The 13,338-nt window shown below is 40.0% G+C and overlaps 1 protein-coding gene across 12 annotated transcripts in view; it reads left to right on the forward strand.

The window, feature by feature from the left end:
- WDPCP (WD repeat containing planar cell polarity effector) overlaps positions 1-13,338 on the forward strand; it is a 262,122-nt gene that overhangs the window by 165,458 nt on the left and 83,326 nt on the right. For all 12 annotated transcript variants that reach the window (XR_009155037.1, XM_058182505.1, XM_058182449.1 and 9 more), the window contains one exon: positions 54-663. Coding sequence is in view for 11 of the 12 variants with exons in the window: in XM_058182505.1 (XP_058038488.1) it covers positions 54-663 (610 nt within the window). In the remaining variant the exon portion in view is untranslated. The remainder of the gene's footprint in view (positions 1-53; positions 664-13,338) is intronic.

A 13,338-nucleotide genomic window follows, 5' to 3' on the forward strand; every position in this document is an offset into this window, starting at 1 on the left:
TAAGTATATGCTATTTCAACACACTGTAATTCTGCATATGGGTTGTTTTTCAGATTCTGAGTTATATTCATACAGATGGGGATCCACTTGATGTCCGATTTAGTATGTACAATCCACATCAGTTTCATACTGTAGAACAATCTGCGAGTGCAGACCAAAAGCCCATGGTTGACAGCTGCATTTATGAATATGTTAGGAATAAAGTTCATTGTGTGGCAATCACCAAAATACCATTAACATCCAAGGCCATCAGCTGTTGCAGGAATATTACAGAAGACAAACTTGTTCTGGGTTGTGAAGATTCTTCAGTAGTTCTGTATGAAGCCTACCGTCAAGTAACTCTGTCAACAGAAGCAAAGCTGCTACCTGCCTTAATGTGTTGCCACCCTAGTGCTGCCATAATTCTTATTGGTAGTTCTCAAGGAGAACTACAGCTATTTGACATGGCACTGTCTCCAATCAAAATGCAGCTTTTAGCTGAAGATTTCTCACCAAAATCGACTCTACAATTCAGTGAAAATTTTGAGATATCCAGCAGTCTCACTCAAATCCAATGGGCTATCCCACAAGATTCTTCTCAGGACATAGATGTTTTGGGTATACATGATCTTCTATTATTTAGATTTGACAAAGGACCTGTCGGAGTGCTTCATTTCAAAACTGGTAAGTTTATTTGGTAGTTAATGGCAAATGCAATTTTTATATGTTTCATCAGTAGATATAATATTTCTGCTTTTTAAAAAGGTTTTTTTTCAACAAAACTAAGCAAGAAAAGTAAAAGAACTGGAAGAAAACAATCCAAGATTACATTATATTGTTTATGATTGGACTGAATGGTTGGGCTGAATCTTTTGAAATCTGTTGATTGGAAGAAATACGAAGAGAGATATGTAATTAAAATTTTTGTATTTTATGAGTCATCTGTCTCAGCCAATGAAAATAATTAGCAAATAATGTACATGAATTCCACAGTTGTGCAAGAAACTTTGATTTATGCAGAAGGCCTTTCTCATCTTGCCCCTTGCTCTAAATCGGCTACAGCAGAATGGGCAATTCTCCGAAGCTGATTTTGGGAGCTGGAGAGACAAGCATCTCTCTCCTAATTATTCCACTGATAATCACAGCTCTCTGGATTTTAGCCAGCACCATTAATATTGCAGCTAAAGAATAGTTTTCAAGCAAATGTGGTTGCAGATTTGACCAAATATGTAGGTAGGTGCGTAGAAACTACTCCGCAAGCCACTCTAATGATTACATATATCCCACAAATTAGGTATATAAATATAATAACATCATGTCAGCTTTATATTCTTTTAAAATTGCCTTGTTACCTTGTTTAACAGGAAAGCTTGTACAATAATTTGTGAGATAAATTATTCTATCTTGTCTAGTGTTTTAACAGTCATAGATGTTTATTTGGAAAGCTAATTAAAACAGTTTGCTGATATATTCTCAGATGTTACATATTTTTAAATGCTGTTAAATTTTTTTGGTTACCTGTCTACCAGAAGGCAATCTGGCTATACCTACCTTGCTTTTCTTAGTTTTCCCATGTGGCTCTGCTCACAACAATTTTCTAAAAAGCACAGCTTTACTTTTCCTATCTCTAGCACATTTATGTTCTTAACTGAGAGAAACATGCTCTCAGTGCAGGGATTTAGAGGCCTTTCTGCTAATTGCCAGCTTGTAAACTTAATTGGACTGTCTCCCTGGGCACTGTTCCTAAATCAATTAGGCCATGAGTTGGCTGTCATCTTTCTTACCAAAGTAGGTCACTTGGAAATGCATGACCCAAAAGAAATTAGACACCCAAAAAGGAAGCTGTTGACCTCTGTGATTGAAAGCTGCAATATTTTTTTTTAAAAAATTGCTATATTTTCAACAAGAAATTCTCTGGTTACATGAATTAGGGATGATTGTCCTATTCTGATCCAGTTTATTAGAAAAATTAGAATGTAACAAAAATCTGAGATAACATTTGCATTTTCAAAATTTACTTAAAACTTACAATTTTATGACACTAAACTTATTAGAAAAATATAGAACAACATTCTCATGGGGACAGATAAAACAAAGTCCATAAAGCTAAAATATATGTAATTCTAGGAAGATGTGTGATTATGATTAATAAGTCTGAGAGACCATGGGCTCCACAAAAGCCACTGAGGTGAGCTTTTTTCCATGTCTTCTGAGAGTGGAATCAATTTATGGCGCAAGCTTTGGTTTATCAGTAAGGCAAATAATATTTAGGTTTTGATCATTCTAAAGCTCATTTGGCAAGTAATAATTTACTGACTTCTTAAGTAATTAAAAGTTATGTCAATTTGAGGGTCAAACAGGGTTTTCATCTCATGTTGAAAGCTGACTTCAAAAGTGAATAGGACCAAAGTCTTTTTGGGAAAAGATTTTTAGGATTTCTAAGATGTGAAATTGATCCTTTAAGCATCTGCAAATTTTAAGCAAATTATTTTGGCTCTCTGCCACAAAAATAGATGAATCTAGGATGATTTCTTCTAGTAGAAAAATTAAGAAAATAATCAGAAACAAGAGGATTGCAATGAAAAGGAAGTAGCAATTTAGGTATTTTGCATTATGAGAAATAAGAGCTAAAGTATTTTATGTAATTTTTTTGAAATTTTTTTTTATTAAGCACATATTAAAACATTGGACTCAGTGTAACCGTCCTGGCATTATCTTTGCCATACATACTAAAATAAAGAATAAGTATCATATATACCTTGCTACTTATGGGTTGGACCAAGATTGCGGTGATGCGGGTGAGATGTTCGAGGGTGGTCTTGGCGATATTGTTTGGGATGAGTTTGACCCTGTGGCTCCTGAGGACATGGACAGGTTGCTGGGTAGGCTGAATGCCACCACATGTTTACTGGACCCGTGCCCCTCCTGGCTGGTGCTGGCCACTCGGGAGGTCACACGAGGCTGGCTCCAGGCGATTACGACCGCTTCTTTGGTGGAGGGTGTCTTCCCGGCCGCCTTGAAAGAGGCGGTGGTGAGGCCCCTCCTTAAGAAGCCTTCCCTGGACCCGGCTGTTTTAGGTAACTATCGTCCGGTCTCCAACCTTCGCTTTGCGGCGAAGGTTGTAGAGAGTATGGTGGCATATCAGTTTCCCTTGCACCTGGATGAAACTGTCTATCTAGACCCGTTCCAGTCCGGTTTCCGGCCCGGTTACAGCACGGAGACGGCTTTGGTCGCGTTGGTGGATGATCTCTGGAGGGCCAGGGATAGGGGTTGCTCCTCTGCCCTGGTCCTATTAGACCTCTCAGCGGCTTTCGATACCATCGACCATGGTATCCTGCTGCGCGGGTGGGAGGGATTGGGAGTGGGAGGCACCGTTTATCGGTGGTCCCCCCCCTATCTCCCCGACCGGCCGCAGTCGGTGTTGACAGGGGGGCAGAGGTCGACTCCGAGGCGCCTCACTTGTGGGGTGCCGCAGGGGTCGATTCTCTCGCCCCTCCTGTTTAACATCTACATGAAGCCGCTGGGTGAGATCATCAGTGGCTTCGGTGTGAAGTATCAGCTGTATGCGGATGACACCCAGCTGTACTTTTCTACACCGGACCACCCCAACGGTTATCAAGTGCTGTCCCGGTGTCTGGAGGCCGTGCGGGTCTGGATGGGGAGAAACAGGCTCAAGCTCAATCCCGCCAAGACAGAGTGGTTGTGGATGCGGCATCCCGGTACAGTCAGCTTAATCCGCGGCTGACCATCGGTGGCGAGTCATTGGCCCCGATGGAAAGGGTCCGCAACTTAGGCGCCCTCCTGGATGAGCGGCTGTCTCTAGAAGACCATTTGACGGCCGTCTCCAGGAGAGCGTTCTACCAGGTTCGCCTGGTACGCCAGTTGCGCCTTTCTGGACCGGGATGCCCTATGCACGGTCACTCACGCACTCGTGACGTCTCGCCTGGATTACTGCAATGCTCTCTACATGGGGCTCCCCTTGAAGGGCATCCGGAGGCTGCAGTTAGTCCAGAACGCGGCTGGACGGGTGATAGATGGAGCCCCTCGTGGCTCCGCTATAACACCCATCCTGCGCAGACTGCACTGGCTACCTGTGGCCTTCCGGGTGCGCTTCAAGGTCTTGGTGACCACCTTTAAAGCGCTCCATGGCATTGGGCCGGGTTACTTACGGGACCGCCTACTGCTACCAAATACCTCTCACCGACCCGTGCGCTCTCACAGAGAGGGTCTCCTCAGGGTGCCGTCAGCAAGGCAATGTCGTCTGGCGACGCCCAGGGCAAGGGCCTTCTCTGTGGGGGCTCCCACCCTTTGGAACGAACTTCCCCCCGGACTCCGCCAGCTTCCGGACCTTCGGACCTTCCGCCGCGGGCTTAAAACATATTTATTTAATTGTGCAGGACTGAGCTAGGTTTTAAATTCATGGGTTTTAATTGGGTTTTATTTGTATATTTTAATTAACGGGCTTTCAAATAAGTTTCTTAATTGTTTTTATTCTGTATTTATATTTATATGTTTTTAAATGCCTGTGAACCGCCCTGAGTCCTTCGGGAGATAGGGCGGTATATAAATACGATTAATAAATAAATATACATTTGGTCTATTCCAGGAGGAGTCAACCTTTTTATACCTACCGCCCACTTTTGTATCTCTGTTAATAGTAAAATTTTCTAACCACCCACCAGTTCCACAGTAATGCACCGTGTAACGTCATCTGTGCATGCCTCTCGCGCATCGTGGATTGGGTTTGGGGGGAGGGAACCGGCTACTAGCTCTGCTTGTCTGTTACAGCTGGGGGGGGGCTGTGCGAGCTATTCTGGGATGAGGCTCTTTTGTTTGCAGTCGCACTGTAGCACCATTTAGTTTCATTTACGTAACATGAACTAAACTTAGGCGCGGGCGATACAAATAGTATATTTTCAGAAATTTAAATTTTCATGGGGAATTTTATGAAAACCTAATGAAAATGTTTTTAAATAATGCTATGGAAATTTTTTAAAAAGTCAATTAAATTTAAAAAAAGGAAAGTGCTTCAGTATCGGACAAAACCTCTACTACCCACCATGAAAGCTGGAACGCCCACTAGTGGGCGGTAGGGACCAGGTTGACTACCACTCGTCTATTCAGTATTTACATATATAAAGATATTATTTTTCTATCTATATTACTTATACATTTGTCTTATCCTCTTTCATTCTATTGCAGTTACATACATACCCTTAGTTCTCCATTCTATAAGTTCTAGTCAGTTCATATTTTTCATCCTTCCTTTCCGTTCCAACTATTGATAAAATTTGTTCCATATCTTATAATAATCTGACTTGCCTTTATTTTTCAATTCCAGTGTTAATTTGTCCATTTCTGCACATGTCAATTTTTTTTTTTTTTTAATCACTTCATCTCCTAGGGGGATTTCCTTATTTTTCCCATTTTGGGCAAAAATCATTCTTGCTGCTGTTATAATATGTATTATTAAGTAAATTAATATATATTTCCCATTTCCCATTTATAATTCCCAGTAGGAATAGTTCCGGTTTATATTCTATTTCTTCTCCAATTACTTCTGTCAGCCATAAATGAATTTTCCGCCAATACTTCTTTACTTTTTTACAGTATTTTATGTGTTATTGTAGTCAGATCTTCCAGTTACAACATGCAACTTCTCGTGATCACACCTGAATATCATCCAAAGACCACTTTTTTGGCTTCTAAATAGCAATTGTGATATGTCACTCATGTTATCTTCCAGAACATGTAAAGAAGGCCCTGAAATTTGAAAAACTGAGTCTCCCATTAAGGTTGCAATAACATGTGTACTTAAGTGCGAGTAATCTGGGCAACATACAGTGGTATACTTGTGAGAGACTAGCTAGATAACGTTTTTATTGGCAATTTTAAAAATTTTATTGAGTTTTTGATACAAAACTTGTAATAATACAAGGAAGAACAAAAATTAAAAACAAAAATAAGACATTTCATTTAAAATATTATTGAAGTAGATATGTGTGTGTGTACACCCACACCCACCTACCCACACCCACCCACACGTACACACACACAGTGGAACAACATGCCTCCAGAAGTTGCCAATGCTCCAACACTGGAAGTTTTTAAGCAAATGTTGAATAACCATTTGTCTGAAGTGGTGTAGGGCAGGGGTTTGGACTAGACCTCCAAGGTCTCTTCCAACTCTGTTATTCTATATGCCCTAACTAAACAATGCAAGTCAAAAAAAAGGGAAGAAAATAAAAAAAAATTAGTAAGAATGGTAACCCTCCCTCCAAATACCAAAATATTTGAAAAATGATCAGTAACACTGTTCAATAAAAATTTTAAAAATGAAAAGCATTTTTAAATTTTACCAGTTTTCTACATATACGTATAATATCAAAATAATAATATTACAAATCTAAACAAAGCCCGATAAAAGGCTGCAAACTGACAAATTTTGTTGAACCAATCTTTGGTATAAATGCATCTTTTAAAAAAATATAGATCCACATTTTTTTTTTACAACAGTTCTGGTTCTATATGTTTAAAATTCTTCCTAAATAGACAAATTTCAGTTTTTGATAATACAATGTAACAATGCATGAACATACATATTTCTTGGGGGTCTTTCTGATTGATGACAACAATAATATCTAACCAATAGGGAGCTACTAAAAAATATCTACCTTCACTTTTATTACATGTCTAACATAAAAAGAATTCCAAACAATTTTTAAAAATCTTCACAATTGGATAAATGCCTTCCTGTCAAACAGACAAGTGGTCAAAATGAGCAACGCTCTATCAAATCCTGTTCCTGTCAAAAGTGGCGTTCCCCAAGGTAGTGTTCTTGGACCAACGCTCTTCATTCTATACATAAACGATCTCTGTGACCTTATCTCAAGTTATTGTGTTCTCTTTGTTGACGATGTCAACCTATTTAATACCACTAACAATATTTCTACCCTTCAAGAAGAACTTGACTTTGTATCCGATTGGTCCAAAACTTGGCAACTCCAAATCTCAACCAGCAAATGCTCAGTCTTACATATTGGAAAAAAGAACCCAAACAACAAGTACAAGCTTGACGGACATTACCTTACTGACGACCCCCACCCTGTCAAAGACCTTGGAGTTTTCATATCAAATGATCTAAGTGCCAAAGCCCACTGCAACTACATCGCAAAAGAGGCCTTAAAAATTGTAAACCTAATCTTGCGCAGCTTCTTCTCCAAAAACACTACACTACTAACCAGAGCATACAAAACATTTGCCAGACCTATACTTGAATACAGCTCATCCGTCTGGAATCCATACCACATCTCTGATATTAATACAATCAAACGCGTCCAGAAATACTTTACTAGAAGAGTTCTTCGCTCCTCTGTAAACAACAAAATACCTTATGACACCAGACTTGAAATCCTGGGATTAGAAAACTTAGAACTCCACCGACTCCGACATGACCTGTGTTTAACACACAGAATCATCTATTGCAATATCCTTCCTGTAAAAGACTACTTCAGCTTCAATCGCAATAATACAAGAGCAAACAATAGATTCAAACTTAATGTCAACCGCTTCAAACTTGATTGCAGAAAATATGACTTCTGTAACAGAGTTGTTAACGCTTGGAACTCATTACTTGACTCTATAGTCTCTACTCAAAATCCCAAAATCTTCAACCAAAAACTGTCTACTATTGACCTCACCCCATTCCTAAGAGGACTATAAGGGGCGTGCATAAGAGCACAAAAGTGCCTACCGTTCCTGTCCTATTGTTCCCTTTCATTATATCAAATTAACATAGTTATTGCATACTTTTGCTTATATATATATATATATATTTCTTTATGATGTGGTGTTGTTTTATGTCAATGAATGTGTATACTGTTGTGACAAAATGAAATTTTAAAAAATGCCTAATATTCTCTCAAAATAATATTTAACTAATTAGGCACACTTGACATTTTATTTCTTTATTTATTTGTATCCTTCCTTTATCATTTCTACAAATAATTGGAAGTGGCAAACATATCCAACACACTTTCCTCCTTTTACTACCCCCACAACAATACTCTGTGAGATGAGTTGGGTGAAAAAGAGGGACTGGCCTCTGATCACTCAGTTGGCTTTCATGGCTAAAGTGGGACTAGAACTCACAGTCTACCATTTTCTAATCTGGTGCCTTAACCACTTGATCAACTTTTTAAAATGTGAAAATAGTGATTTTCCTAACTAGGGTATTCTAATTCTCTTATTTCATTTCTTTTATGTTGTCCAAATTTTTGTAATTTTCTTTCATTTTTTAGTAACATTAAATTGTAAATTTAGTTTCAGTAACATCCTCCCGCAATAAAAAATTTTTCCAGAGATTTGGATTGGTTGAGGGTTTTTTTGCCAATTTTATTTAAAAAAATTTTTACAAGCATAATAAAAAAAATTGTGAACAAATTATTGGTCAGGTACATCTTTAAACACATCAAGTTTCACCTAAATTATAGTCTAATACAATGTATTTTCTTTCTTCTTTAAATTCAATTATTTATTTGCACACTATCTGATTATAAAAATAAATCAAATTCAACCCATTCAGGAAAATATTTAAATGAAGTCTAGTCCCCATGCTTAATTCCCTTGAACTTCATTAATAAATTCTATTTACGTTTTAAAGTTTCACCACTCTCAGCTTTATATCTACATTACTAATCAGAGGTCATCCTATCTAAAATCTCTTTCTTAAAACTGCCTAAAGATCACATAGACAATTTCATTCTTCCCTTCGTCTTCCTTTACCTCAAATCATTAACATATATTTAAAGTTTTCCATCTAATCCATTTTAATATCAAACAAAAAATTTAATATTTGCAAGGGTAGTCACTAGTTATTTCCCTCAGTTATTCCTCCAAAATATTAACTGTTTCCTTAGAAGTTCTATCAAATCTTTTCATTACCTTACTTATATGTAAGAACAAAAAAATAGAACATTTTTTCCTCGATATAATAACACTCATTTCCCTCTTAACCCAATTTATTCTAGTATTTTTCCCTCCATTTCCCAAAACCTCAATTATTTTTATCATAGTTGTCACTCATATTTTAATATAGATATTAAAATTTTCTAAAATAAATTTCTTCACATAACTCTCAAAGCAACCATTAATTCCTTTCAAAAAAATATTGTGTGTCTACATCAGCAGCACCTTCTCTGTGGGAATAGTCCACTATTCCATTCTTACTTTCTTTCTTTGCCTCTGAGTTCTTCTTAAATAAGGAATTCTCCGCTTAAACCAATAATCCAAAGACACACCATATAGAAATCTCTTCTAAAACTGTTGTGTGGTCCCAGCGACATCAATCCTCATGGGAATAGTCACAAGAAAGCTATTCGACTCTTGCTATTTTCCTATGCCTCTAATTATAAAGGCAGCCATAAGTTCCTTTCGGGAAAAAAGTCGTGTGTCCACACTCACAGAACTTTCTCCATGGGGAATAGTCTGCTATTCCATTCTTGCATACTTTCTTTGCCTTTGGGTTCTTGTTTAAATAGAGAATTCAATTTCTATAGTTCAAAGACACACCATCTGAAACTCTCTTCTAAAGCTGTTGTGTAGTCCCAGCAACACCAATCTTCTAGCTGTCTTCCTCTGCCTCTAGATGTCTCAGTTACTGCTCACAAATAACAGGTAGCCATTTTGATAATAAAGTTCCTTTGTTCTCAAATACTTTGGTACGTGGAGGTCGATTTTCCAAAATTTCCCTTTAATTGTATTTATTTATCTTCCAAATTCTTATGTCCCATTGATATCTTTAATATTCCATAAATTTAAAACAGAGGGATTTGAGATATTCGCATAAAAAACAGTTCAATAGCTTCTTTTACTTTTTTCTTCTATTTCTTTAGTTTCCAAAATAATCCGTTAAGACTTCCATGAATCTCCAAACCATTGTTTAGTTGGAAAAAAATTATTTTCCTTTTTTTTATTTAAATGGGGCTCTGCTTCCATTCCAAGCCCTATCTTCTCTCTTTCACTTCCTGAATGTGTATTCTCCAAATTGACTTTCACTCTCATTTCTTATTCAATTAGTGGCCAATCTACAAGTTCTCCCCAAGGCTTGTGCCTATTTTAAATTCTTATTTTTTCTTCGTGAGATCATCACTCACCTGATTTCAACAATTTGTTTCTTGATGCTTCTTCCTCCTGCCCGCTCTTGTAGCCGCTGCGGCTTTGGTGCAGTTGCCATGATGGACTATGGCGCTGCATTCCTCCCCGCTGGGTCGGGGGAAAAGATCCGGAGCTATGGGGAGTTTGCCATCTCCCCGTTCGCTCCGGCGGCTCCCCCACTCTTTGCTGCCCCTTCAAGGCAGTTATGGTCTGATCCAAAGTTCGGACGGACCCCCCTGGCCGGGGGGATATCAGCACAAACCAGGAGACATCGGAGTTTGCGACCATCTTGCCCGTGGCACTGGCCACGCCTTCCTGATTTGGATACACACACACACACACACACACACATACTTTATGAGCTTTAACAAAACAGATTTGGATTGTTAAAGCTCATAAAGTATGTGTGTGTGTGTGTGTGTGTGTGTGTGTGTGTGTGTGTGTGTAAAACAAAAGCTTTAGCTGAATATATTAGCACTTAGATATTTTGGATAAATTGCATTCATTTTGTAATGTTTCAAAGTTTTAATGGTATAATGATTGGCTCAAGATCACCATAATATTTATATGAAACCTGTATATTTGAGAATAACAATAAGATCGTAGGGGTTTCTTTCTTTCATAAGACATTGTTTAACTATTAATTCATTTTTTAAAAGTGTAAGCAACATAGGCATTTTTTCAAAATATTTATTATTCTAATGACCATGTTCATTTGCACTATATTTACACTTCCCATATATTTGGGAATATTTTTAAGAGCCATTTAAAACAGGGGTCCCCAACCTTTTGGACTTCAGGGACCACCAAGTCCATAATTTTAAATCCCGGGGATCACTAATACAAATCCAGCATACTGCTTGCTGAAGCGCCTGGACTTCCAGTGTCGGGATGGGGTCCTTCAGGCACTGTCCCTCCTCTCTCTTTCTCTCCCCCTCTTCTCTCTCTCCAACTCATTCTGTAATCTCTCTTTCTCCCCCCTTTCTCTTTCTTTCTCTCCCCCTTCTCTCTCTCCCCTCTTTCTCTCTCTCCCCCTCTTTCTCTTTCTCTCTCTCCCTCTCTCTTTCTCTCTCTCCCGCTCATTCTGTCATCTCTCTTTCTCCCCCTTTCTCTCTCTCTCTCTCTCCCTGTCTTTCTCTTTCTCCCCCTCTCTCTGCCCCCTCTCTCCCCCCTCTCTTTCTCTCTCTCCCACTCATTCTGTCATCTCTTCTCTCCCTTCTCTCTCTCTCTCTCTCTCCTTGTCTCTCCCCTCTTTCTCTCTCTCCCCTTCCCACTCATTCTGTCATCTCTTTTCTCTCCCCTTTCTCTCTTTCGTTCCCCTCTTTCTCTCCCCTCTCTCCCCTCCCTTTCTCTCTCACTCATTCTGTCATCTTTCTCTCACCCTTTCTTTCTTTCTCTCTCTCTCTCTCTCTCTCTCTCTCTTTCTCCCCTCTCTCTCCCCTCTCTTTCTCCTCTCTCTCTCCCCTCTCTCTCTTTCTCCCACTCATTCTGTCATCTTTCTCTCTCCCCTTTCTCTTTCTTTCGCTCTCTCTCTCCCCTTCTCTTTCTCCCCCTCTCTCTCCCCCCTCTCTTTCTCTCTCCGCTTCTTTCTCTCTCTCTCTCTCTCCCACTCTTTCTCATGGGCCAGCCAGTGTCTTGGGGCTGAGAGGAAGTCAAGCATCCCCCCGAGACACTGAGGTGCAGGAGCACCAACAAGGGATGGAAGAAACTTGCAGGTTTGGAGCACAGCCCTCACCGGCTGGAATGAGGTAATGGTGCAAGTGGGGGAGAATGCCAGTGCAGGCAGGCCGAAGCAACGGGTGGCGGGAACCCCGGGCTGTTTCTTCCCCCTGCTTTAGCTTCCTGTTGGCTGAATCAACCAGTGGCTGTTCCTGCCTCCTTTTTTTTTTATTTGCATTTATACCCCGCCCTTCTCCGAAGACTCAGGGTGGCTTACACTATGTCAAGCAATAGTCTTCATCCATTTGTATATTATATACAAAGTCAACTTATTGCCCCCAACAATCTGGGTCCTCATTTTACCTACCTTATAAAGGATGGAAGGCTGAGTCAACCTTGGGCCTGGTGGGGCTTGAACCTGCAGTAATTGCAGGCAGCTGCTGTTAATAACAGACTGTCTTACCAGTCTGAGCTGCAGAGGCCCACAAAGGCCCTTGCCCTCCCTTCCCAATCACTCTTCACCTGGCAAGGGAAGGGAAGGGGGGGAATGGAGATTCGCTCCATATTCCAGAATGGAAGCGAAGCTTCATCTCTTGCTGGATCTTTCTCTCTCTCTCCCACTCTTTCTCATGGGCCAGCCAGAGTCTTGGGGCTGAGAGGAAGTCAAGCGTCTCCCCGAGAGACCGAGGTGCAGAAGCATCAACAAGGGCTGGAAGAAACAGCCGCAAGATCCAGCTCCCGCTCTGGAATATGGAGCGAATCTCCATTCCCCCCTCCCCTTCCCTTGCCAGGCGAGGAGTGACTGGGAAGGGAGGGCGATGGGCAAGGACAGCCACTGGTGGGTTCAGCCAACAGGAAACTAAAGCAGGGGGAAGAAACAGTGTGGGATTCCTGCTACCCATTGCTTCGGCCCACCTGCACCACCATTCTCCCCCCTTGCACCATTACCTCATTCCAGCCGGTGAGGGCTCTGCTGCAAAGTTACAAATTGCCCGAACCTCCCTCAACAGCGGAGATTTACAGCCCCACCATGAGCTGCCTGGCCAATCCCATCTTCCAGAGCTCTAGTCACGGGACTGGCCATTGCTTATCCCAGAGCAGCTCCTCCACCCAGGTGCACCGCGGACCACCAACATTTTCTTGCGGACCACCGGTTGGTGACCACTGATTTAAAAGATCTAAAATTTGATTTGCATGTGATAACAGTTTATTTTTACATTCTGATCCATTAACTATCACATTTTGATTACATAGAAGATAATCCTATTTGTGACCACCCAAGCAGAGAGATTAAAATAATAAATTTTTATATGTAACGATTTCTAAAGGATATCCTATTTTCTTTACTTGTAAATTCTATTTTCACCATATCAAAAGCTTTTTCTGCATCTAGTGATATAAAAATGTCTGTTTCATTTGTTCCAGAATGGGCTTTTAATAGATTTACTATTTGTTGTTACTTATCCCTCCTGCAAAAAACATCAATATTTTATTTCATGGAGATTGGAGTAGAACCAGATTGTAATTAAAATTTAAATATTCAGA

Source organism: Ahaetulla prasina, chromosome 1 (assembly GCF_028640845.1).
Source record: "Ahaetulla prasina isolate Xishuangbanna chromosome 1, ASM2864084v1, whole genome shotgun sequence".
NCBI classification, from domain to species: Eukaryota; Metazoa; Chordata; class Lepidosauria; order Squamata; family Colubridae; genus Ahaetulla; species Ahaetulla prasina.